Source organism: Plectropomus leopardus, chromosome 22 (assembly GCF_008729295.1).
Source record: "Plectropomus leopardus isolate mb chromosome 22, YSFRI_Pleo_2.0, whole genome shotgun sequence".
Lineage (NCBI taxonomy): Eukaryota > Metazoa > Chordata > Actinopteri > Perciformes > Serranidae > Plectropomus > Plectropomus leopardus.
Window position 1 is genome coordinate 3,765,645 of NC_056484.1, and position 27,203 is coordinate 3,792,847.

General features: G+C 37.9%; 2 protein-coding genes across 3 annotated transcripts; one reads left to right on the top strand and one right to left on the bottom strand.

Annotated features, from left to right (window-relative positions):
* Positions 1-732: 732 nt before the first annotated feature.
* LOC121961107 (endosome/lysosome-associated apoptosis and autophagy regulator family member 2-like) lies at positions 733-24,716 on the bottom strand. Of its 2 annotated transcripts, XM_042510972.1 has the most exons (23): positions 24,643-24,716; positions 19,943-20,082; positions 14,589-14,709; positions 13,889-14,078; positions 13,636-13,783; positions 12,532-12,621; positions 12,335-12,440; positions 12,047-12,196; positions 11,433-11,521; positions 10,524-10,704; positions 10,161-10,289; positions 9,664-9,754; positions 9,422-9,524; positions 9,117-9,254; positions 8,186-8,458; positions 7,104-7,277; positions 6,431-6,620; positions 6,245-6,341; positions 5,373-5,474; positions 5,083-5,209; positions 3,818-3,996; positions 2,995-3,157; positions 733-1,176 (listed from the first exon to the last, which is right to left on the bottom strand). In XM_042510972.1, exons 2-23 carry the CDS (start codon positions 20,042-20,044, stop codon positions 1,105-1,107), a joined length of 3,015 nt encoding a protein of 1,004 aa, XP_042366906.1. In that variant the 5' UTR covers positions 20,045-20,082; positions 24,643-24,716; the 3' UTR covers positions 733-1,104. The 2 variants fall into 2 exon arrangements, with proteins under 2 accessions (XP_042366906.1, XP_042366905.1); XM_042510971.1 differs by lacking the exon at positions 24,643-24,716 and having other exon boundaries at positions 19,943-20,386.
* klhl42 (kelch-like family, member 42) lies at positions 22,007-26,086 on the top strand. Its single transcript, XM_042510973.1, has 4 exons — positions 22,007-22,755; positions 23,453-23,958; positions 24,660-24,853; positions 25,213-26,086. Exons 1-4 carry the CDS (start codon positions 22,498-22,500, stop codon positions 25,665-25,667), a joined length of 1,413 nt encoding a protein of 470 aa, XP_042366907.1. The 5' UTR covers positions 22,007-22,497; the 3' UTR covers positions 25,668-26,086.
* Positions 26,087-27,203: the final 1,117 nt, after the last annotated feature.

Here is a 27,203-nt window from a genome sequence, read left to right on the forward strand (position 1 = left end):
GATTTGCTGATTTTGACTGAATCACACGGATTTATCAAGTTTTACAAATTTTACTTTTGCAACAACAAACAATATAATTATAGAGGTTTAATGTTACTTAATGAAGTTACAATTTTACTCAAGTACAAATTTGAGATGCTTGTACTTACCTGAGTATTTTCTGTCCATGATACTTAATAATTTTAGTGGAAAATATTGTACTTTTTACAATGTTACATTTATCCGATGTCTTTTTTTTTACTATACAATGCAAGATTTGCTGCTTTTTCTTTTAAGAATTTTATTTATGTATTAATAATTTGAGGTTTGGGTAATTGTGACGGTATTTCTCACTATTTTCTTAAAGAAAAAAAGAGAAATAAGAAAACAGGAGAAAATAAGGAGATGAATCCATCATCAAAATAATCATTTGTTAGAACCTGGACTTCAGTTTAGTATATTACTTTTGCATGAAAAATGATTTAAACAACATTATAGCTCCATTTGTATATACTAATAATTTAATTTACAGTAAAAAGCCAAAAGAGAATGTGAAGGTACGTCACGCCGTGTGGGCTGGTTATCACTATTATCAGAGTGTATGCAGTCATACGAATCCATGTTGATTATTGCGACTGGTTTGTCCACATACCGCCCCCATTTCAAACATTTTACACGCGACGTCAGCTTCACATTCTCCACCTGTCACACATGACTCGTTCTGTATATGAACTCTTAACATCTACGCACAAATCCCAAAGTCAAATAGGACTTTAATAAAGGTTCATCATTATAACATTAATATAAATACATGACTCTGAACAGAAAATACCAAATAAAAATACAAAACATACAAAAAACATTAAAAGCATCGTTCAGTTGCCGCCCTGTAGCATCCATGGCATTAAAGCAGGAGCGTTTCCTGTGTTTTCTAAGAGTAAAAGCCTCTGTACAGTTTCTGCCAACGTCCGAGTGACAAAAATTTTCCCAGTGAGGTCTGTGTTGGTGCCCCCCTCCACACAATGAAGGGCGGGCAAAGGACACATAAGGAGGACGGCAGTGATGGACACTGTCACTGACTGTCCCTCCGTGGTTTGACTGTCCTCTGTGTCTGCTGGCGTCTGTTTATCCCAGGACCCACCGATCACTCTGAGAGGAGTTCAGCTGCACAGACTCGCAGCTCTCTCCACCCTCGTGCTGAAAGATACAGAAATATACGTGATATTTGACAAATTTACAAAACTTGCACGTCTGACACTTGTGCCTCTGGAAAAGCGTTCCCTGATTGGGTGGTTTTCCCCCAAATTGGGCTACTTTTTGCCTGCTGGCGTCGAAGCTCTGGAGAGGAAAACATCGGTCTGTTGGTCCATCACTTTGGTTCTGACTGAAATATCTTAACTATTGGATATGATGGATATCATACTGACATTCATGGTGCCCAGAGGATGTTTCCCAATGATTTTAGTGATTACTGACTTTTCCTGTAGCACCACCATGGGGTTTACATGTGTTGTTTTAACTAAAAAACACCTGAACAACTCACATGAATTGTAATGAAATTACACACAGGCATTCATGGTTCCCAGAGGATGTATCCTAATGATTTTGGTGATCTCCTGACTTTTTTAAAAGCACTAACAGAATGTTCACATTTGTGCTTTTAAGTGAAATATCTTGACAACTATTAGATGAATTATTATGCTTTTTCATACAGGCATTCATGGTGCCCAGAGGATATACACTAATGATTTTGGTGATCCCTTGACTTTTTCTGTAGCACCACCATGATGTTCACATTTAGGGTTTTAAGTGAAATATTCCGAAAACCATTATATCGATTACTTTTGAATTTTGTATGAATGTTCAAGGTGCCAAGAGGATACATACTAATGATTTTGGTGATCACCTGATTTTTACTATAGCACTACCATGATGTTCACAGCTGTTGTTTAAAGTGAAATATTTGAAAAAGTATTTGATGGATTACCATGAAATTTTATACAAATGTTCATGGTGCCCATAGGATGTATCTTAATGAATTTGGTAATTCCTGACTTTTACAATAGCACCACCATGAGGTGCACATTTGTGGTTGTCAGTGAATTATCTCAACAACTATTTGATGGATTGCCATTAAATTTGACTCAGACATTTATGGTGCCCAAATGATGTATCCTAATGATTTTGTTGATCTACCACCATGAGGGTCACATCTGCAAATGTTTTGAATTAAAGGTCTTTAGACGACTAGTAAAAACTTTAGTAAACCTCTCAAAAACATGGGAAGATGGCAATGAGCAATTTTAAAAGAAAAATTCCCCAAAATTGGGGATAACGTAGCAAAAAGGAAAAGAAAATTACCAGAAAATTAGCACACACAAAAAGGGAAGTAAGATGCAAAAAAAAAAAAGAAAATGGAAAAAGTGTTTAAAAATCATTAATAAACAGATTATTCTGGAGATTTTTACCTCATTTTTTAATTAATTTCTGAATCTGCTAAATTCTTGCAATTTGTAGGACGTTTCTTGCCATGCTCATTGCTTTTTTTCCATGTTTCTAAAGAAATCAAACCAGTTTGATTTGAGTTCAAAGGTTTACATATTGGTGAAAGGGGTCAGAACACAGCACAAGAAAAGCGATGTGGATCCAGGTTTCAAAGGCTTAATGTTGCAAGACATAGTTGATATTTTTGTAAAAACAAATCACATTTTTAGTCAACTTAATTTTCCACATTAAAGTGCTATCTTTTAATACCACTGTAACATGTATTTTTTCTTTCTGGTTTCAGAATCACCACAAAAACAGACAATTTGAATCTATAAATGCTAAATTACTTGCGAAAACAGGTATTTCCTGCACTAGCTAGGAAAGTACAATTACAGCTGATCTGGCTTTTAAAATGCGCAGAAACTGATTTGAGTGAAAGTAAAGTCGGGCTTTATGAAAGAGGCATGCAGTTCATGCTCATCCAACCAGCCTAAATAACGTTTAAGTCAAGTAAAGTCAATTTCACACCTTGTTAGCGATGGCCCGGAGTTTCTTGAGCAGGGAGGGTTTCTGGGTGTAGACCACGTCGTCCTCGGGTTCCTCGCCTTCAGCCAGAGCGCAGCTGTCCGCAGCTGGCAGCTCACACTCCTTGTTGGCAGACATCACCAGACGAGAGTACTTGTACTCCAGCCTGACCACAGACCACAGGGACACCGTCATTGTGAGACAACATGTTATTACGCACAGACAACATCCAGTGTGTAGGAGTTTACAGGCCACCAGTAAAACTTTTAAACCGGAAATGCTGTTTAATCTAAAAAGTGTTTCTACCAAACTGTTTGTTATTTTTAAATAACAGTTAAAAAAATCAATAAAAAATGTATATTTCTGTTACACAAATTTGTGTTCTTTTCGTCACTTTTCTCTAATTCATCATTTGTGAAAAACTGGAAATTTTCATGTCTTGAAACCTCTAAAATGCATTGAAGTGAGACAATTTAAGACAAAAAAAACCTTCACGGTTGCTCCTTAATTATATTTTGAGAAGAAATAATCATAAAGGGTCAAAAACAGACCATGCCTTATTTAAAGGGTTCACAGCCAAAAGATGGTCACACCTGTATACAATTTTGAACGATTAAAGTAAATCAAATAAAAAACAACTGAAAGTAAAAACATAACTCTGAGTTTCTGAAATTGTAAATAAAACTTGTACTTCTTGAAACAATCGGAGCCTTTTCTGTCGCTGACAAACAGCCGTCATCTCTGCCTTTAAATAACAAGTGATCTTAATGAGTACGTTGGCCTTGACTGAGAAGACGGTGGCGTCTGATTGGCAGGCGCCTCTAACCTCTTGTTTTTCTTCCAGAAATAGCAGGTGAGAGAGATGAGCAGCACGGCCACGAAGGCTCCGCCACCAACCCCGACCTTCAGCCACAGAGCGATGGCCTCACACGGAGACGAGCTCCTGGGAGGCAGCGGGACACCTTTGGTGCACAGCTTCGGCTCGTTCCACACGTACAGAGTTTCCTGGAGAGAGCGGAGGGGACAGGTGGAGAATTTCAATTTTTTTTTTTTTGCTTGAGCAAAGAGATTTGAAATTAAATTTAATGCCGTAGCAGACAGATTTCCAATGAAAAGAGAAAAAGTGTTTTGTTTTATTTCTGAAGTGAGAAGCATGAGAATCATGAAGATGATCTTAAAATGTGAAGGAATGACTCGGGTTTACCGAGTTGCTATTATCTTATGAGTTTACAAAATAATAACCTTTTTAGTTTCAATCATGCATAACGGTGAATTAAGCCAATTGTCTTTAATCAATAAAGCAAACACACGACCAACAGCATGACAAAAAAACAAACTTTTAGTGCCGCAGCTATCCGGTCACATGCTCATGTTTTAGCCTCTTAAATACAGTAATGTCAGCCTTCAATTTTTTTCTGTTCTGATAGTAAAAAGTTAATTCTGCGATTTGAAACACAGCATTAGTTTAGTTGTAAATGTCAACCATCAGCTGAGGGACTGAAAGAATCTTTTTTATTTCACCAGAATGTTTCAGTGTGATTTACTAATGTAGTCTACTTTTATTAATTAATAATTAATTTTTATAAATAATGGAGTTTTTATGTGTTTTTTTTGTATTTAAATCCTGCTGTTTTGATTTGTAGCCAACCTTTAAATAAAGTCGTTGGCGTGCTTTTATAACGCAAACTGAGGGTTTTTGTTGCGTCTCCATCTGAGGGGATGATAATAACAAATCTGAATAATGCAATTAATTAATTAATTAAGTAATATCCAGTCAAACTACATTTTTTACATGTGATCACAGCAAAAAAAAAAATCTAATTGATGTTGAATCTGGATCTAGAATAATTTATCTGAAGCCTCTTGAATCCCTTAAAAATCGGTTTACAAATGAAAATTACTGTTACAAATAATTTATATATTGTAATATACATGTACTTTTTAGCCAAGTGATTAACTGGATGATTTATTCATTACTCTCAAATATAACTAAGTATTTTACTAATTTGCAACTTGTTTCAAACTGTGGTTGGTTACTTTTAGGATCCGATGATGTTACAGAGTGAATTCAGGTGATAGCCGGTGTCTCACCTGGACGCCTCCTCTGCACGCTCCCTCTATCTGGTGGTAGTCGTCTTCGGTGCAGCGCGGACAGGCGCTCGAGCTCTCCCACAGGAAGTTAAACGTACATCCATCACATGTTCCTGCGGGACAAGAGCTGCACAAACACACGGGAGGAATTTCTCATCGTTATCTCACGGGATCTAATTTCTTTTGTTCAGATGAAACATTTTAATGTCAAACATTTTAAGCTTGTTTCAATTATATGATTGGTTGTATCATTCAAAATGGTATCTGATCTCGAGTTTATCACCGCCTACCTGGGCACAGAGAGCTCTCCTCGCTCAGATTTCTCGGGGTTACAGCGAACAGTGATGACTGAACTGCGACCCTGATCACAAGAAGCCGTCGCCTGCGCTGACCTGAAAAAAAGAAAGAAAGAAAAGAAAGGACACAGTTAAACACATTGGCAGATGAAGTATTCAGATCCTTCATTTAAGTAAAAGTACTAATACCACCCTGTGAAAATACTCTGTTACAAGTAGAAGACTTGTATTAAAAATTTTACTTATGTAAAAGTAAGTATAATCAGGAAAATGTAGTTGAAGTATTAAAAGTAAAAGTACCCAGTGGAGGAAAATCTTAAAAAGAAAAAATCCAAACCCAAACACACATGCACACACCTAAAACACTCAAAACCATTAGGGAAAAAATAGAAAAAATTAAAAACCACCCCAGAAACAATTTTCTAAAAGAAAATATGAAAAAATTAAATTATAATTACATTTATAAAATATAATAATTATACAATTATATTTAAAATTATCGGCAATTATTTTTCAGTACATCTACTGATTGGTTAATCACTTTTTGTAGCTGCACTTGTATAAACACTTTGGTAATTTAATGTACAATAAAACATCATATTTTATGAACTCTTCTTATGTTTTTATGCAAAAATTTGAATTTTTATGGAAACTAAAGCTGTCAGATAAATATAGAGAAAACCAAGTAAAATATTTCCTTCTGAAATGTAGTGAAGTAGAAGTATAAAGCGACATGAAAAGAAAATACTCAAGTAAAGTACAAGTACCTCAAATTCTTCATTAAGTACAGTACTTAAGTAAATGTACTTAGTTGCATTCAACCACTTGTAAATTACACTAATAACATACACTTATTCATACTTTACCTGTAGAAGAAGTTGATATCTGGAACGTCTTTTGAGTTTTCAGGAAAAAGATCCGGTTTAGCGTTCACGCCATTAAGAACAGAGTCTACTGTCGCTCCTGCAAAGAAATAAAGACGTAAAAAAGCAGCATAAAACAAGTTAATTATAATATAAAATTACTATAATATAATTTAACGAGCGTCGTACCGATGAAAGCGTCTGCCAGGCTGATGGACTGCGAGGAAATGGCCATCCTGAAGCCCCGCCCATCTGCTGGGATGATGGTTGATTGACAGATGAAGCTGTCCACCGAGTTGACGAACTGAGCCGAGTCGCTCTGCTCGTCCTTGTTGGACACGTCGGTGACGTTATCTGTGCAGGTGGCGGCTCTCTTTCCCTGTAACACACGTGAACGCACAGACAGCATCAAAACGATCTGTCAGTTGCTATGGTTACGCTCGATGTTTGAATGCATCTTTTTGTAAAATCTAATGGAAAATGTCAGTTTGGATTATTGCTGGAATATTTAATGAAGTCTGGTGGGAATACAGCCACGACACACAAGACATGTGAAGGACAAATTTAATTTTTCTTTTTATTTCTTCCTTTAGCGCTACTTTTATATCTTTTTTTTTTCAAGATGCAGAAAAATAACAAACACCTGAAACACTCAAAATTATTCTGAAAGAAAAGAAATGAAAAAACCCTCAAAATTAAAAAAGGAAGAAAAAAATATCCAAAAAAGGTCAAAAAATTTTTTAAAAAAAAGGAAAAAATAAAAAACTGAGTTATGACTGAATGCAAGCGTAAAGCGTAATAAATAAAATAAAAAAACGGCTAAGATCTGTTGTTAATAATGATATCGGTGTGTGTGAATCACCTCGTGGCCACACAGGCTGACGTTGAACAGGTGAAGGTACTTTGTGCCCTTAGAGGTAAAACTCGGGCCGATGGTCAGCGAGGCCACGTCGCTCATGGGGCTGAGGTCAAAGGTCAGCGTACGGTTGTTCTCCGTGTGGGAAAAGGAGCAGTCGCTATAGCAACGAGAGTGTTCCTGAAAGAAAAGGAAACACATGAACTCTCTATATAGCAATATATCAAACTATAGACAGTACTATGGGGCTGCTCATCAGTTCATTATAATAATCAAAAAAATATAAATAACAATGATGAATATTTATTTTTTTTGTTTGTGACTTTATACAATACATGTATTTGTTGTTTATTATTGCCAATGACTGAGCAGGTTGTAACTTAACATATAAAAATGGAGACTTTCTCCAACTTTCTGTTTCCTGAAACAGCCTGTAGACTGACTTCCAAGTACTTAATAATAACTTTATTTATTTAGCACCTTTAAAAACAAACAAATAGCAAACAAAGAAATAGCAGAAATGGAAAATATAGAAGGCAATAAAACAACAGAAAGCCAAACTGTCCTTCTGAACACAAGCAAGACGAAAACAGGGTACAGTTAGAAAAAACAGTAAAGGACAAATAATGCAAGATGCAAAATGTAAATATAAAATAATACAAACAAATAGACCAAATCCAACAACAAAGGAAATAAATTAAATAAAACATTAATAAAACAGCTAAAATAAATAAAAAGAAATGAAAGAAAACGTACAAGATAATTTGGAGCAAACACTGTGCATGTTTTGACTAAAACATGCAGAGAGTCAAATGTATGATATTATTTTAAGTCCTGAATGACATAGCTCCTGATTTAAATAAAAATTTTGCCAATTTAAGACTCTCCTTTAGGCAAAGTCATTGTGCAGTGGATTGTGTTTAAACAACACTTAATATTTGAAAACTTTCTTGTTTAATAAAAAATAAAATGATTTTGTAGGGAAAAAAAATCAAAGTAAAATATCAAAAAAAGTAGTTTTTGGTTTCAGTACCAAAACTCATTTATCACATTGATATAAAAAAAAGTAGAAAAGTAGTCCTCTCTACCTTGTTGCTGATGCTTCCAGGCCCGCAGGCCACACACGCGTCCTGGCCGTAGGTGTGGCGTCCTGCCAGGTGAGTGTTGGGCGGGCACTCCTGGCACCTGTTGGTGTCTCTGTCGATGTAAAAACCAGCAGGACAGGGGACGCAGGAGGAGCCGGCCTGCTGGGAGTTCTGGGGAACCAGAGCGCAGGCCCGACATGATGACGCCACCCCGTCCAGGACGTTTGTCACGCTGATGGAGTACAGCTTCACCGTGTCACTGACATAACGACGCACCTAGAAAAACATATGCTGAGATATAAACATCTTCTTTATATTAAAACAAAAAAAAAAACCTTACGGACTGTTTGGTGCATTTCAGGCACTTTTCATTCTTCATTTCTTGACAATTTTGGCAGCATTCATGCATATGTCATACATTTTGGTAAGATTGTGTATTTTTGTTTAATCTTGGAATTTCCAGCAAAGCTCCGACAATAAGTCTAAAATACACCGTGGAAACAAAACTGTTACATTCATACTGTTAAATATCATTCTTGGCTTTCCACTTGTAATCTGTCATTTTTACTATTTTCCACCTGACGATGTCATTTTTTTTAACCATATTTGGCATATGACACATCCCAGGCTGTGATAATAAAAAAAAGAGCATGTATGAAAATAATAATTATTTTTTTGTGTTTTTTTCTGAAAACATCATGGCATCATGACAAAATCCCTGACATCTAAAGGGTTAAAATTCTGAAAATGAATGAACATTTGATATTTATGATTAGGACTGATGCTGAATAAAGAAATAACTAAAAGAAAATAGAAAATAATATTAACGTATCGTATTTTTTATAGCTTGGTTCTGAAGAGTTTATTTTGAACGCAGTGATACGAGTGTGTGTAATATCAAAGCAACCCTGAGGGTTAAAGTGTATTTACTTACGTCCAGAGCGTGGTTCGTCCTCTGGAAGGCCCATGTGAACGTGACGGAGGCGTTCCTGGTCATGCTGTGCGAGTACGACTGTTTGCCCTTACTGCCCTCCCAGGACTCCACCACTGTGGTGCTCTTCCTGTTCACGTCCTGCAGGGGGCGTCACAGGACAACACGTTGGTTTACTGAACAACAATATGCACAACACTGAAACAAACTGGACCCCACTGAGACTAACGAGACCATTCTGGCTTGCTGGTGAAATTAGTCGCCTAATTACTGCCTTTCTGATGCAAACACACAATCAGAGCACACACCATCATGAAGTAGAGCTCACAGTCGCCAGAGCAGATGGTCTCAAACACGAAAGTGATCCAGCCAAACTCGTTGCCGGTCATCCCTGAAAGCGAGGCTGGGACCCTGTCCCCAAAAACACAAACACAGACAGAGAAAAAACAAAATTTAAAGTAGATGATAGCAGGACACTACTTTGTATAAAAGACAGCTCTCTTTCAGAGTCCAAACTTGGAAAGATAAATCAAAACAATCACACACTCACTTGAATCCAGGCACATGCAGGCTGAGGATGAGGTAGTCATTATCTGAACTGCCCGCTCCGCTGCGAATGTGATCGCCTGCGACCTCCCATCCTGATGGACAACAGACATGATGCACTCACATTACACCTCACTGATTCTGGATCACACATCTGTGCACATACGTGGTCTAATTTTATTGTATCACATAAAACCGGCTTGGGTGCACAAGGAAAAAAGTGTGTATATGTAATTTATGATTTCAAATTGACAGAAATAATTCAGTTATATAAATTAAGAAAGTCCATTTAGTTATAAGTTCTGGCGCTGTGATTTATTTTGAACTTATTATTATTATTATTATTTATTTGTTTATCGATGCTGTACGAAACAAAACAAAGCAATTAGTTAGTTATTTGGTAGCAGCTCTAATTTCATTCCAGCTCATCTGTAAATTATTCTGTGAGGTGGGAACATTTCCTCCGTGCCGCAGTAACGACTCGGGCGTTGTCGTGCTCACCGTTCATGTCGTCACATTTGGAGTTGCCCACGTTGAAACAGGAAGTCTTCATGTTGGAGGGAAGCACGTTCCACCATTTATACTCGTAACCCAACACTGGCTCTGTACCTGCAGGGCACTTGGTGCACACTGGTACAAACACACACACATACACACACATACACAAAAGCTTAATTTAGATACACAATGGTATTTTCCTCTTTGGTAAAACATCTTTTCAGTGGAGGATAATGCAGCTGGGTCGCCTCTGTTCAGGTGTTTATTGACTTTTCTTAGATAAATACAGAATTCAAAAGCTTTATTTCATTTCAATACAGCGCCATTGCTTTGGTAACCACACATGCCAGGTGTGTGCAGGGTTACCGTAGGTGCCGTCTGAGTGGGTGCCAGGTGGGCAGGGCAGACAGGTGGAGTCGTTGCTGTTGTAGTATCCGGGGTTGCAGGGAGGGCAGGGCTCTCTCTGGCCCGTCGCCGGCAGCTCCACGGCGCCCGTGATGTTCTCCACACAGATCTTTGGCTCCACCCAACGATACAACACCTGCGTCTGAAACAGACAAAGCCACGGAGGTGAGGGGCGTTACGCTGCTCGAGTTCAAATACATGAAAAAACATCAGTGTCTATAGAAGTGTTTCGTATCTGCTCTGACTCAGCGCTTTCAGAGACGTGACTCAAAACAGGCCAAAGTCGTGGCCGAGCGCCAAAGAGGTTGACTTTGGATCGGATGACATGCAAAACGTTCACTAAGCTTTTCATCATTTCCTCTCTCATCACATCGTGCGACTTCTCTGGTTTCTGACACAATAACCTCAGAAAACTGACAAAATATCTTCACTATTGATAATCAGTTTTAATGAAATGAGTAAAAACAGACAGCATTATTCCTCCTGTATGAATAAGCACTGCGTTAGGATAATTTTCAAAAGGATACACTGAAGCATAATTAATTTCACGTTCACCAAAGGATAATTTTTTTTTTTTTAAAGCCATTTATAAATGTTTTTATCTTGTCTGTATATTGATAAAAGTCTATGTCCTTCCAAATAGTCTTTTTTAAATGTGACTATTTTGTTTTATTTGGGCATGCTAACCTAAAAAATTCAGACTAAATGCAACCAAATTCTCAACAAATCTTTGACAACTTATCGAATACGACCTTAAAAACTCCTTTTAATTTAAACCACATGAGAAAGAGGGTGTGTGTTTGTCCTTGTATACTGAAAAGGTGAGGATGTGCTTGTGTGTGAAATGTAAAACGTGTGCTTGCCGCTGACCTTCCCCTCGCTGTCGCAGGCCGTGTGGATCTGGAAGTAATCCTTCTCTGAGCACGGCGGCCGCACCTTACACTCAGCCCATCCCTCATCTGAGAGAAGAGTCAAAAAACAGAAGAGGAGGAGACAAAAATGATCCAGTGATGCAGGAAAAACATGTTTACCAGAGTGAGTTGAGAATTTTACTTTATAGAGGAAAATGTAAAGTTTAAAGGTTAACAAAAACATTAAATAATATGCAGCAAAATCAATAGCAATGCTCAGCCAATATAGTCGATATATTGGTATTTTCATGTTTGTGCTGGCATTTGTGCAAATACAAACTGTATTCAATGTAAAGAATATTTTTGAAATATTTGTGTTTTACATATTTACAATGAGATCATTTCAAGTTATGGTACAAAACCTCCTATTATGTTATTATTACTATTATAAATTGATAGTAAACACCTTTATTCAATCATCAAATAATCTCCTAAATATATTATTTAAATATATATATAAACTGTTTTCTTTACCAGTTTCCACTGGAGTATTATGATATAAATCAACAACAGATCACTAGTCTGAGTGTGTGCCTTTGTAAGACGTGTTGTTTTTAATACACGTGTACATACGTGAGTAATGGTGTTCAGGACACTGTGTGCAGGAGGACGCCCCCTTTATGGAGAAGGTGTTGCTGGGACAGGGCTGACAGGACGAGGAGCCGGGGGCCGAGCTGAACCAGCCGGGCCGGCACGGGAAACACTCCGATGTGTAGGCGACACCTGGACAAAATTATATTACTGATTTATATCTAAGAAGCGTTTTTGGAATTTATCTCCACTTAATACATCTGTTATTATAAAATAGTGTTGTTAAGGTTATTAATGCATATTTTATTGTGAGTTGTCGTTCTGCTTTACCCTCTATTTGGATGTTTTTGAGCAGCACTGGTTTGACCATCTTCCCTCCCACCAGGATGCCGGTGGTTCTCCAGTACAGGATGTTCGTACCGGACTTTAGATTCACCTAAAAACAATTTTAAAAAGACATGCACATTGTGACGCACTCACAAACTATAATCCTGTCCGTACTGACAGAAGCAGAGTCAGATGCTCACTGTGTGCGTGTCCCATTCTCCATTGTTCGTGACTTTAATCCACTTCTGGTCGTCGGTCTGAGCCATTTCCTGACACTGCTCGTTCTGGACCTGAACACATGTCAACATGACAGCTATTAGCCCCGAAAAACGTTTTCCAAATAACAGCTGCTGCTCCTAACACAACCATAATTAGCCTCCACTAATGAATTTGTTGTTGTTGTGAATCGAAGGATGTGGATTTGTTGAAGGCGAGGATTTTGGGACAAAAGTTGCAGATGGACTTAAAGCAACCAGATCGCTTCTCTTTGTATTAAATGTAAGAGAAATATTGGGACATACATTCACAATTTTTGGAAATGCCGTATTATCTAAAAATTCTGGAGTAATATTAAGCACATTTTTTTCACCAAAATGAACCAAAGATCCAGGCGTCTTCATTCTGAGCTTGAGCAAAAATCTGGCTTCAGACTGTGCAACAAACTCCTCCTGCTTGCTAGAAGACGTATTTTAAAGCAGTGAATAAAAGAAAACCTCCCTCAGTCATGCTGTGGCTTCTAAAACTGGTAACGTTTTATCCTCAGAGAGACTAATGGCACGAGTGACGGGGGACGAAGGTCTGTTTGATAGAACTTGTTCACCTTCCTTCATGTGTCTGCCTTTTTTGGTATAGATGGTATTTTTTCCCCCTTTATTTTCGCCTTAGATTAATTAGTCAATTTATTTATTTTATTTATATTATTATTATTATTATTATTATTATTATTATTATTATTATTATTATTATTATATTTATTGCATATTAAACATAATATCATATTTATTTACATTATTATTGGTGGTATCAATAATTATAATAACAAAACAATAATAATTTTAGGTAATTAAATTTTTTGTCTTTGTCTTTTAGAATGTGGAGAGCACAGTGCTGTTGTTACTTTTTTTTTTTTTTTTTTTTAAATTAAAGGAATACATCATGCCCTAAAATAACCACTTGCATAGCTGATTACTATAACATAAAAATAATAATAAAACCCTATTTACAAACTAAGAATAAGGAGGAATGCCTGGGGGAGCCAGTATTAGCTGATATATCACAATACGTCAGATTAGTTGGGTGCTTACATAGAACTCAAAGAAGATGTTGTTGTCGGGGTACTGGTAGGTGAAGGAGACGGAGCCCTGTTTCTCCAGATGGACGGCGTAAACCAGAGACACTGTGCACTCGTCGCGGTTTGACTCCAGATACACACCCTGTGGCGTCCACGATGAGCTGCAGCGCGCACAAAACACACTCAGAAAAAAACGGCAAAAAAAGAGCACTGGCTGTATACTCAACTCCACGTTGACCTCCAGTGTTTGTGAGCGTCTGTGTCACCTGTTACAGGCCTGGATGTCCTCTCCATTTGGCCCGGGATCCAGGAAGCTGGCCAAGCTGGTGAAGCCTGCAGGGATGGCGTCCCATTGGTCAAAACGGAGGCCGCTGCCCAGCGAATAGGAGCCGGACGCACACGGCGTGCACTGCTGAGAGGTCATCTCTAGATACTTCCCAGCCGGACAGGAGAAAGCTGTGAGACGAAAATGAAGCGTGAGAGGTTCATATTGACGTGAATAAAAACACACAGGTGTGCCATAATAATAATAATTTTTTTTGGACTCATGCAAATAGGCGGGGGTGTAGAGAAAAATATAATGTAAGATTTTTTTTTTTATAGTCGCAAAAATCTATACTGTTTATTCAGGCATCATCTTGGCTAAAATGTTGGTTTTGTAAACAAACACATGTAAACACAACAGGCGATACTGAGGTCAGCAAAATGATCAACGTCATGTCTATATTATATGATAAATCAATATTTTATCTGTTATATTTCATCTGACCTTTATTTGACCAGGAATGGAGGCAGTAAAATAACCATAAAAAATAAGACAAAATGCTGTTTTAGGGTATTTAGTATACTTGTTTTGTCTGTTATCATTGAATTATCCAGCTTTATTGACAATAATGAAATTATTATGAAAAGCCGACACACACACACACATATATATGACCACACACACACACACAGAGCACTTACAGCAGTCTGTTCCTCGGGTCGGAGGTGGCAGGTCTGAGCAGGAGCCTGGACTGAGAGGGATGGCGACCCTCCATCGTGACCCCGTGCTGTCACACTCTGTGTACTGGTAGTAGTAATCTGTCTGCAGAGCACACACACACACACACACACACAGATACACACAAAGATAAATATGCCACCCAATGGACAAATGAAATATCTGCAGTTATTTAGTAGATTAGCATTAAATTTTGTACAGATGTTCATAATCTGTGGAGGATAAAGTCGACTGATTTTGGTGTTTCCATGACTTTTCCTTTCCTAACGTCAGCTCAAAGTGTCTAATTTGTCCAATATTTTGGTTTATAATTCCTGAAACTTTCCCATCAGCCTCAGCTGTACTTCAGTGCTAATTATCCGATGTAAGCACGCTAACACGCTAAGCTAAGAGTGAACATGGTTAACATTGTTCCTGCAGCACGTTGGCATTTCGCTCCGTGTCTAAGTAACGCCTCACGGAGCTGCAAACGTGGCTGCAGACACTTCAGTCTTGTCATCGAACCCGGACATGAATATGCATGAATCACTGTTTGTGTTTTTACATCATTATTACTGCGTCACACCTTCATTAATGCAAATACAGGCACAGACAGATGCTCAGACACAACAAAACTCTCTCAGCGCTTCACCTCCCGTCACATACAGCATCGACTAAACACTCACATGACTGTTTTTGCGAGTATGAGGCTGGTTGCCGGGATAAAAGTGGTCGCTGACCTCGATCGCCTCGGCAACCAAACCGCTGGACCGCTAATGGTCCATTAAGGGATGGACAGCAGGTCGTTGGCACAGTGGCCTCTTTTCAAGGACGGCTGGTTGGGACTTCATGCTCATCATCTGAACTGATTGAACGTTCACGCAGAAGAACATTTTGTCCAAATTCATGAAGTGCTTTCAATTGTGCTTCCATAGAAACAAGAGCAAAGTGTGTTCAGTACAAGAGTTTTTGTTCTTTATCTTTAACCTCAAAAACCAAATACATTACAGACCTGCTGATTTCAAAGTATTTTATTCCGCAAACTGCCTTTCAACATTGTTTTTATTCCTCTAATATACTGTGTGTCTTATTATCTAACATCCTGTTTCTTATTTGCTTTTATATCTTTTTAAGCATTAAATTTTAAGAAAAATTCTCACTTGAATAAAAGTGGAAAAACTCTCTTTCACTTATTACTGGTTTATTTTGTATTTATTCAGTACAACATTTCGGTCTAAATCAGCTTTATTGGGCATAATTTTGAGACCAAAACGCTGAATGAAATAGCGAAACAAATGCTAAGCCGTTGCTGCAGCAGCCGCAGGTTCGATTCCACCCTCGGCCCTTTGCTGCATGTGATCACCTCTCTCTCTCCCCATTTCACACTACAGTTGTCTGGTCTAATAAAGGCCAGAAAAGCAAAACAAAAACAAACAAAAAGCCAGTAAAGAAGAAACTAGTACACTTTTGTTATTAGAATAGTTCAGTTTTGATTTAACACTGGACACTAATGATGATCAAATATCATATATGCAAAGTGAAAACATGTCGTCATCTTTCAGTGCCAGTTATAAGCAGACAAGAAAAAGACAATAAGGATATCACCTGATAGTCTCAAATTCATTGCAGGACCTTGAACTGAATTAAATAAAAAATGTATCTTGGCAAATTTTATGACATCAGCAAAGATTGTATCCAAAGAAATTACATAATATTGTATCATGATGAAACTAATGATTTACACCTAAACAAAACATCAGCATGTTAGCATTTAGCTGTTCTCTTTTATTTTTTAGATTATTTTGTTGGACTTTTCTGGCCTTTATTAGGCATCTGTAGCAGACACATGCTTGGCTTAGGTTATCTTATTTTATATTGGCGTAAAGACTGGAAACAGAGAGAAACAGTTAGCATATCTGACATTGTCATATTTGTTTTTTTATATTTTTAATCGTGTTTAGATGCTGACTTTAGGTATCTTTAGGCTGTAAAAATGATGCAATGGTGCACACTGATTACTCATGATTTTACCACTGAATATCTTAATGTCAAAGACTTTAAATCACTTCTCTATTTTATGCAGTACTTGCAGAATTAAAGCAGCAAAAACCCATAAGAGCAGCTTGGTTTGCACTTTTAATGCCACTTCCTCGGAGTCCAAAGCCTGGCTTTGGCAGATCTCCACCTCCTCCCCCGAACCTGCTGCTCAACTGGGCAGACAAACCATCAGAGTGCAGGCAGCTGGCCACAGCCGAGCACTGACACCCAAGCATCAGCGAATTAAAGTGGAACAATCACAAAAGTGACCTGTGATGTGTCTACATACAGGGGAATTAACCCTCTGAAACCTGAACAAACTGGCTTAATTTCCCTCAAAAACATGGGGAGAATGCAATGAGCAACAAAAGAAGAAATGACCCAAAAATTAGCAAGAAATTAGTAAAATGTACAACAAAATTACCTGAAAATTTGTAAAAAGAAAATAAAATACAAAAGAAATAGAAAGTTTAGAAAAAGGCAAACAAGACCTGTAAAAAGTGCTTTAAAAATATAACAAATCAGTACTATAAATTTAAATATGCAAATATGATAAATATAAATGTAGTTTTCCCTTACTTTCTTCTTTTTTACCAGACATTTTCCACCAGCCTTTATTTAAAAAAAAAACTAAATCTCTAAATTTCTTACAATTTGTGGAGCAACAAAGAAAAATGCAAGAAATGAGTAAAAAGTACAAAAAAAATCATGTAAAAATTTGTTTAAAAAAAAACAGACAAAAAAAGTGAAATGGAAATAGAAGGTAAAATTAAAGCAAACGAGATCTGGAAAAGGTGCTTTAAAAATATAATAATTCTGAAGCATAATTTTAAATATGCAATAACAATTATACTTTTTCTCTAGCTATTTCCCTCCATTTTCCCCAGCCTTTTTTTAACTTTGTTTTTTAATCTACTAATTTCTTTCGTTTTATGGATCATGTTTTTAGAAAAGAAATTGCACAAATTTGCTCAGATTTGAAAGGTTTAAATTCTCGTGAAAGGAATCTGAAAGCGACACAAGAAAAGTGAAGTCACTCCGGATTTTAAAGGGTTAATCAGAGGTGGGTTGCTGATGCAGGATGTGCACGGCACAGATAAGCTTGAGCTCTTTCAAATGACTAATCATCACCTCTCTGTGACAACAAAAATGGCCATTCATGCTGCATCCCCCCTCCCCCAACACACACACACACACACACACACACACACACACACACACACAAACTGTGTATGCGAGGGGACGTCCACTTCATTAACATGTAGCGTGGCGCCCTGAGATTCACCTGCTGTGTGTAGATGGACAAACAGGAGGGCCGGTTTGGACCTAATGTGTTGACGTTGGGGGGAAAAGGGTGATAATAAAAAAGGACACAAGCTAATGTGTTTCATTGGTCTCCTGGGTGACTCACGCTGGTTGTCATGGAGACTGATGGGAAGAAGAAAAAGGGGGGGACTGGGGATAAAATTCATCGCCCTAACAAGCTATCGTCTGACTCAGGAGATTACAGGACTGGAGGTTTTAGGTTTTGTGTACACAACAGGAAAGATGGATGCTAATCTGTTTGGTCTGCTGATATTTTGAATGTTTGAAACAAAAAAACTCACGGCGAGGCATCCTTTTGTTACTACGGACCACGTTTTTGGGACAGCCTGCCTGAAGACCAACAAACAACCTACCTTTTTATGTTGACTTTTAGTTTTACTTTATTTATCGATTGACGATTTATTTATACATTTTACTGTCTTTCAGTTTTACCACTTCCTTAATCATTGTTCCACTGCTCCCAGTACACCACACACACACCAACTGGACTTAAAGTAACGCGCAATTCATCACAATGTGCATTTGTTTTCCATGTGCAACTGGTGTATAATTTTTTTTACTGTTGAGTTTTACATCTTGTTTTTTACTGTTTATGTTGTTCTTTTAGCTCTATTCTATTTCTATTTGTTTTTTGCTCAAGTCGTATTTCTAGTTTTTCATTTTGTTTTTGCTTTGCTTTTTGCTCTATTGATCTTGTACATACCTTGCTTTGATGCTGCAACAATGCAAATTTCCCAGTTGTGGGTCTAATAATAAAGGATTATCTTATCTTACTGTTTTTTAACATATTTATTTATTATTTTATTTTGTGCAGTTGCAGTTACACAAACATAAGTGTAAAAGCTATTGAGGTGTTTTTGGAGGTTTTTGCTAGGTTATTTCTTATCTGAGAGCAGTAACCAGTGGGGGTCTCTATGCTAAGCTAAGCTAAGTAACTTATTATTTAACCGCTTAACAATATCCATTTGTTTTGTATTAAATTACAGTAGTCTGTCTTTTTGACTCTGTTTCTAAGACAACAACGAACAAGAAAGCTATTAAACCCTCTAAAAAAAATCAGAAAATGTATTTAAAAATTAAAACAAATAAGGTGAATATGTCTTGGTTTAAATCTCCCTAATACAATTTAATGTTATCTGTATTATTTTTGTTTTCTTTTTCTTTTTATCTATTGTTTCAGATATGTTACTAAATTGATCTTTTTCCATTTTTATATTTAATTATATGCCTGTGTAATTTCAATAATGGTCGATCAATTAAAAAAAAAAAAAATAAATAATAATAATAATAATAATAAGGAGTGGAGTGGTGTCTATTTTCGGACTTCATTTTCCTTAAGAAAGCAAATAAATGTTTCTAAAAATAGGTTTGATGTGGTTGTTAATTTAAAATTTAATTAAAATTTAATCAAGCTTTTTTTTTTTTAAACACTGCATTAAGACAAATAATTAGCCTACATCCTGTAACATCATCATTTTGCCTCCAGGCTCCATTAAAAAACTGGATCACCCTGACAGCTCTGCCCCGGTTCTCCCTCCTCCTCGGCGGGGACTCCTGGCCCCTGCTGGCCGGCAGGAGGCTGCTCAGAGGAGGGATGGAGGCCAGCAGACAGTCATCTCGTTACATGGAGCGCGTTTATTGTCATTTTAAGCCGATCAGCGGCGTGCAGACGACCGTGTGTTCTCGCATGGACCCAGACACTGTTTAGCCAATATATAAAACTGCAAACCGACTTGTAGAAGCCACATTTTAATTGTGCATTAGGAGAGGCATTTTGGAGCTAATGTTTATTTCTGCATGCATGGCCATTTTTTTGACTTGATCATCGCAATAAAATATGTCATAAAATCCTGCCTGAGAAAATGATTATAAAAGCCATTAAAATCTTGATTTGATTCCGACTTCTTCACAAAGCTACTACACACTTTTGTTTTTATATTAAGAGACAATAATAATAATATAAAAGCGCACTCACCTCATCGCACAGCCGCAGGGTGGCGGACACAGAGGATGTGTGAGCGCTGATGATGAGCACCAGGCAGCGGGGGAACCAGGAGGCCCACACCTGCTGCCGCATCCTTCAGCTCGGATCACAAACAGCCGGCTGTCCGCTGCCTGGAGCCACAAACATGAAACAGGCCGAGCGGTGAGTGTTTCTGCGTTGCTGTCCCTGTCATTGATGCGCCTGCCCGCCTGTCTGTCTCACTCACCCTCCACCCACAATACCGTCAATACACACAGGGTTAAAACTACACATCCGGTCCTTCATTTCACATTAAAACTCCTTTTAGCCCTTGAATGATAATGAGAATTAAGATTACAATAAAAGACGTGGAACAGCATAGTATAGCGCTAGTTTTATGTTATTTTGTACTGTCGCTATTATTAATTTATCATTGTAAGTGAAAATTTGTATCTGTATTTGAATCTGTTCTGTTCATGTGAGCATCTTTCAGTATTATTATTATAATTTCCTGTGTTTTAATTCACAAAACTTTTTTTTTTTTTTTTTAATTCTGCAACATTTGGAATGGCTGATCATTGCAGGGAGGCAATAGCATTACAAATATAATATTAATTTTCTTTTTTTTTTCCAAGAAAATTTTATTTTGTTTTATTTTCTCAGCATTACTAAAATAATATGAATTTTAGTCTAAGGAAAGGATTGGCTGGATTAATCAATAATTGAAGGGAAAATATTTCCCTTGAAATTGAATTTCACCTTGGGGATAAAAAAAATAAAATAGTAATTTGATCAACCTTCCTGGGGTATTTTTATCACTATTTTTTTTGGTATTTTTACAAATTAATTGACTAAAAAGACAATTAACGTTCATTAATGAAGAAAATGTCTTATATTATTTAATTCAATCAGTATATATATATCAATTTATAATTTATTCATTCATTTTTTTTACATTCTTTTTTTTTCTTCTTTTGTAAGACACTGTGGACAACATTAAAAATGAATGTTAAGATTTGCTCCACTGTACCAGAGTTAGCTTACAGTAAGTTTTCATCTGTGTATGCACATATATTCAAATTTCTAGTATATAGGCTAAAAAGGAAAAAGTATTCTGCCTCAGAAATGGCATTATTAGACCGTAGGTGACTCTGAAAGTGTATGATAAATAGCTCTCTATTATGTGTCATTACGGATCTAACACATTGTCACCAGTGAAGTTGAGTATAATCATATTTATTTTTATATTTTTCTCTATTCTAGTCTTGTCCATGCTTTTATTTTGAAGGCAGACCGCCTGTCTCATCCTGGTGAGTTTTTGGTCTCTTCACAGTTAAACTGTCACTCAGACTGTGACGATAACGCGCACGTTATCTTGATTGACAGCTGGAGATGGACACCAGGCTTGTTGAGCTTATTATAACTCTGCACTGACAAACAGCAGCTGGAGAGCAAAAAATGTGCGGTTTAGTTTAAACAGGATGATGATTTTGCATCACAAAAGTCTACAAAAAATGATGTAAGATCACATAAGATCCTACATCCTCTGTCATTTACCATTAAATCCTCCAGACCTTCCTAAAACGGATGTTTTTTTAGAATTAAAACATTGAAACCTGGAGCCACTATATGAAAATAATTAATTTTTTGGGTGTGGTGGGTGGGGGATTCATCCAAAAACATTGTGGCATCATTACAAAAATCTGGTATTCAAAGTATTAAAATTCTGAACATTTAACAATATTTGATATTTAGGTTAGGACTCATTAACTGAATGAAAGTAGAAGATAATAATAATGTATTATAATTTTTAAAGATTGATTTTAAAAAGCAGCAATTATATATTAAAATTTCATTTCATTTCGTTCATAAGTTGATTTTTTATGTGGCATTATTTTAAACGGATTATTTATTTTTCTCACCATTTTCTTTGTTGTTTTATGATCAGATCAAATGGGAAGACGGAAAAAAAAAATCTAAAAAAAACCCATTAATTTTAGAATAAATAAACACATTTTAAAAAGTATGTAATCATTAAAAATATTAATTACAAAAATAAAATAAATGACCGCGCAATTTCATCGGCAGGTGGCAGCAGCGCAAAAACACCACCAAAAAAAAAACACCCAAACATCCTCGTGAAGAAGAATCAAACCCGGAAATGACGTAAGGTGCAGAATCAAAACAGTTAACATTTGACAGCTCCGCTAAATCCGGATAAAATGCGATGGAAAATGTAAGTGCCGCTGTCAAAAACAAGCAACACTATTCAACCAACGTCTTTAGATACTGGAGCGACTTTTCGCCGGACTGTCGCGGGATGCAAATCAAAGGAAAAGGTTGTTTCGGCTAGTTTTATCCGCAGCTCCTCTCTGTGTAACTAACCTGTTAGCTTCCACGGCTAATGGAAGTTGCTCCATGGCTCTCTATGGGCTGAACATGACCATATATAGCCCGGCCACAGAGCTCCCTCGCCGGTGAAATGTAAACGGTGACTCGCTGCGGAGGCTGACAAAGCGCAACGAAACCAAAACTCAGCCTGGGAGAAAAAAAAAAACAGCTTCAGGATGTCTTCTGATAAGATCATCGCCATCATGATGGATGACAAAATCTACGAGGTGAATAAAAAGAAGCTGATAGAGAAAAGTGACTACTTCAGGGCGCTGTACAGCTCCGGGATGAGGGAGTCCACGGAGGACTCCGTGCAGCTGCAGGGGCTCAGTGTCCCCGGCCTGGAGCTGGTCCTGGAGTTCATCAACACCTCCAAGGTCCAGGTCGTCAACGAGACTCTGGAGGACCTGATTGAGACCGCATCCTTCCTACAGGTGAGGAGCAAAATGTTTGGCTTTATAGTTTTAGTTTAATCTTAATTTATCTGATAAAGTCATGAACTCTAACATTGATTTACCCCCCAAAACATGGGAAGAGGGCAATGAGCAACTTCAAGAAGAAAAGACCCAAGAATTTGCAAAAATAAAAAATAAATAAAATAAAAATATTTATATTAATAAAAATGATAATATTTTTTAAGGTACAACAAACGGGATTTCTTTTTTCAAAAAAAAGGAAATGACCTGAATAAAGTGCTTAATAATAATTCTGTAAGACAATTTCAAATTGATAATTCTGACCATATTAGTTATAATTATTTTTCTATATTTTTTCCTATTTTTATTTATTTATTTTACAAATCTACTATTTAATTAGACTTATAGGTATAAGTGTCTTTTAAACTAAACTATAAATGTTAATGTGAGACACTGCAATGGTAGTCATTAAAGTAGATATGGGTGGTGGAGGCAAAAATGGTGAATTAAAGCTTTGTCACTGCGTGCGCCCGCAGCAGCGCTCATACTTCATGCCTCCCCTGCATAAGTCCTAAAAAAAAATGTCTGGACGCGTCACTGGCTTTTGATTCTATAGTATATAAACCTTGTTCCAAATGCTGTTCATGAGAGAGAATTTATGTAAACTCATCTGAACCAGCCAATTTGACCTGACAATTGTTTTTCTTCGACACAGGTCACCTCCATCCTCAAGCTCCTCACCTCGGAGATCCGTCTGGACAACTGCGTGGAGCTGTACAGCCTCTCTGAAGTCTACGGGACTCATGATCTGCGTAACGCTTGCCTCAAGTACATGACCTGCTACTATCACCCCATGCTGAGGCGGCCGGAGTTCAGCAGCCTCCCCTCCGCTGTCAGAGACCAGGTCAGAGAGATGCGCATGAAAGGCACCGCCACCCTGGTAGCCATCGGAGACTTCACCTGTCTGTCCCTGGATGTCCCGGATCAGGATGAACCCTGGTCCATGCTGCGGTACGGAGAGGTGGAGCAGCGCTGGAAACCGCTCGCAAACAACCTGCCTCCTGATATGATCAACGTGAGAGGATACGGCTCGGCCGTGCTCGATAACTATCTGTTCATAGTGGGTGGATACAGGATGACGAGTCAGGAGATCTCTGCGGTGCACTGCTACAACCCCTGCAGGAACGAGTGGAACCAGGTGGCTCCGCTCAACCAGAAGAGGTAACAACACATTTCCTCCTAAATCAAAATAATAAAAATAGAAAATAAAAATAAATAAAAATACACCTGTCAGGGGCGTTTCTAGGATTTGAGGACAATGGGGGTTAAGCCAAGACCTCTGTCATTTAAAAAAAATGATCAGTTTTTAAAAAAGGAAATAGGCCTTTCAAATCTGCCATAATTGCCAAAATTGGTTAGGCAGCTTTTCTTAAATGTATTTTTTTTAAACTCTTAAAAAAAACTATTTTTTGGGCATTTTTTCTTTTATCTTTTTAATACCCTTTTTTTAAACATCTGGTGATTTTTATTCTTAAAACATTTTGGGGGAATTAATAAAAAATATATAGGTGGTTTTAATTCATTCATTCAATTTTTTGGGGGGGAGGGTTATGTTTTTTTAATGTCTTTTTTAATGATTTTTAAGCTTTTCTTTTCTTTTGAATTTAATAATTAGTCATTTTATTTATTTTTTTAATTTCCTTTACTTTTTTCCGGTGATTTTTAAAAAACGTTTGGCAATTTTTTTCTTTGAAACTTTTTGAAGAATTTTTTAGTTCAAAACCTTTTTAAAGTCCTTGAACACATCATGTGGGACAAACACTTAACTTATTTTCCAGTAGGGACTATTTATAAAACATGCAGGGCTGAAGCCTGAAGCCGGGGTCTCACTCATGTCTCACTCACTGTGTCCTCTCCATCAGGTCCAACTTCAAGCTGCTGGCAGTTCAGGGGAAGCTGTACGCTGTAGGAGGCCAGAGTCTGGGTGCAGTGGAGTGTTACAGTCCAGAACAGGACTGGTGGACCTGCGTGTCCTCGATGCCCGACCCGCTGGCTGAGTTCTCTGCCTGTGAGTGCCAGGGGATGATCTACGTCATGGGTGGATACACTGCAAGAGGTTGGTAGAACTCAGTTCAGTACACACATACAGTACAAACAAGTACAAACAAGTACACATTAGAGACGGTAAAAGCTGACCTCCGCCTGCGTGCTGTTACACTCGCAGGGCTGCGTTTTTTTTGTCACTGTCACAGAATGAATGAATAAATAAATACCTGGTGTATTCTGGAGTAAATCTCTTTATTTTTTATTGTGAATTAGAAAATGGTTTGGGGGCCACCCTGTCAGGGGCCAGATTTGGCCCTTGGGCTGTAAGTTGAGTGTCACTGCTCCAGAACTACATCTTTGGTGCTGCCACGTTAGTTATAAAGAAACAAGATCTTTTAGTGAGTTCAACATGTTTTTTATGTCTGACAGACCGGAACACAAGTGTCCTCCGTTACTGCCCGACCTCTGACGCCTGGACGGTGTACCGGTCCTGCCCGGCGCACATCCGCAAGCAGCAGATGCTCTCGGTGGAGGACACCATCTACCTGGTGGGCGGCTACACTCACGAGCTGGAGGCGGGCCCGCGGCAGCGCCGCCCCAGCCAGACGGAGGATGTGCTGACAGTGCAGTCCTACAACGTCTCCACGGGGGAGTGGATCCAGTTGAAGGAGAACACGTCCAAGTCGGGCCTGAACCTGACGTGCACGCTGCACAACGACGGCATCTACATCATGAGCCGGGACGTCAGCCTGCCCACCAGCCTGGAGCACCGCGTCTTTCTCAAATACAACATCTTCTCTGACGCCTGGGAGGCCTTCAGACGCTTCCCGGCTCTGGGCCAGAACATGCTGCTGTGTTCGCTTTACCTCCCCAACGTGCTGTGACTGAGAGGCCTGACGGGACCAACAGATAATGGAGCCCATTAATGTAGGCCAGTGTGTGGCTGGCTTGTTTTGGCACAGAACAGGGCTCTGTGGCATTAGTGGGAACAGTGTCCGGTTGCCAGGTTGAACGCCTCGTGACCTTTGTGCCTAAATGAAACGCACTACACTGTACATACTGCTGAGGATGCAAATACAAATGCTTCAATGACAAGTATGAAAGTGATGAAGCGCAATGGCCCGTAGGTCAACAGCATCACAACAGCTCACTCCAGTTTGCGCCTCTCATGCATTTACTTTAGTTACTGTGAAAATCATGCATTTCTCTGAGAAATAAGTATCTGGAAGGTCTGAAGAATTCAGAAGGTCTTTAACACTTTGAAACCTCAGCAAATAGTCTGGATTTCTTTTTAAAAAAATGGGAGGAAAGCCATGAGCAACTTAATGACTCAAAAATAAGTAAGACATTTGTAAAAATTTTCAAGAAAATCACCTGAAAATAAAATAAAAGAAAACTGAAAAACAAAAGCAGAGAAGAAAGTGACCTTCAGAAATAAAGAACAGAACTGTTTTTGAAGGACCTGCGGGGTTTTTCAGACACCGTTGGATGGTTACCACTGTCTGTCCAATTTGATGATAATACATGAGAGGCACTAAAACTGGGGTTACATAACAGCATGCTTTTAAATCTATGGGCCGCAGTATTCCTAATGTTTACACTCCAAATATGGCATTGGCGTACATGTTTATCCATAGTTCACTACAGACCTTAAAATATGTCGGAAACAAAACACATTTCTTGTCTTTATGAACTGTACATAGCAGATAATCATAAAAATTGGCTTTGGTTTTACACTGCCAGATTTATGGGAGTTCCTTGAAAGTTATTGTTTGTGATGAGAAGCGGCTCAGACGGAGCTTCATGTGTTTTCTGTATTCTTGTCTTATTTTCCAGAGATTACTCTTAAGCAAAGCTTCAAGCGCAATTCCATGAAATGAACGATGCACATGTGCCTTCTGCAACCTCGATACAAAAAACCTTGATTAAAAAAAAAAAAAAAAAAAACAAAAAAAGCAAAAGTTTTGTTACATTGCCAGCAACTGACCAAAACTGCTGTGTTTGACTTTATTTCTTCTCTGCTAAAGCAGATTTTGTTTTCGTTAAGGTACTTTTCGGTTCCTTGATTGATAGCGGGGGTTTGCAGACACGAGAAATGAGCCTCAAAGTAAAATTTATTTGTGAAACTGAACGTCTTGGTTGAATTTAGCACTTTTAATGTTTGATTTGATGGATTTCAGATTCTCTCTGCTTTACTTATTTGTCTGACAGTTTGAGAATTTAGGTCATGATAATAAAGATGATGTTCAGGGATCTGTTTTTGCTTTTTTTGTATTGTGTCGTTTTTCCATTAGTTTAAGTTGTGTCTCTTTATTTTATTTTAATTTAGTAAATATTTTATTCAGAAGTTCCAGGACATTTAGGGATCCTCTTTGGCACCTTTTGATAAACATGCTCTATGAAGAGCTCTATTTTTCCTC

Bases quoted from the DNA above. Each gene is read 5' to 3' on its own strand.
- LOC121961107 (XM_042510972.1), bottom strand. From the start codon at position 20,044: ATGCGGCAGCAGGTGTGGGCCTCCTGGTTCCCCCGCTGCCTGGTGCTC. The intron at 7,278-8,185 runs GTAGAGAGGACT...CTTTTCTTTCAG, and splicing joins CTGGAAGCATCAGCAACAAG to GAACACTCTCGTTGCTATAG. The intron at 3,158-3,817 runs GTTAGAGGCGCC...GTCTGTGGTCAG, and splicing joins TTCTGGAAGAAAAACAAGAG to GCTGGAGTACAAGTACTCTC.
- klhl42 (XM_042510973.1), top strand. From the start codon at position 22,498: ATGTCTTCTGATAAGATCATCGCCATCATGATGGATGACAAAATCTAC. The intron at 23,959-24,659 runs GTAACAACACAT...CCTCTCCATCAG, and splicing joins GCTCCGCTCAACCAGAAGAG to GTCCAACTTCAAGCTGCTGG. The intron at 24,854-25,212 runs GTTGGTAGAACT...TATGTCTGACAG, and splicing joins GGGTGGATACACTGCAAGAG to ACCGGAACACAAGTGTCCTC.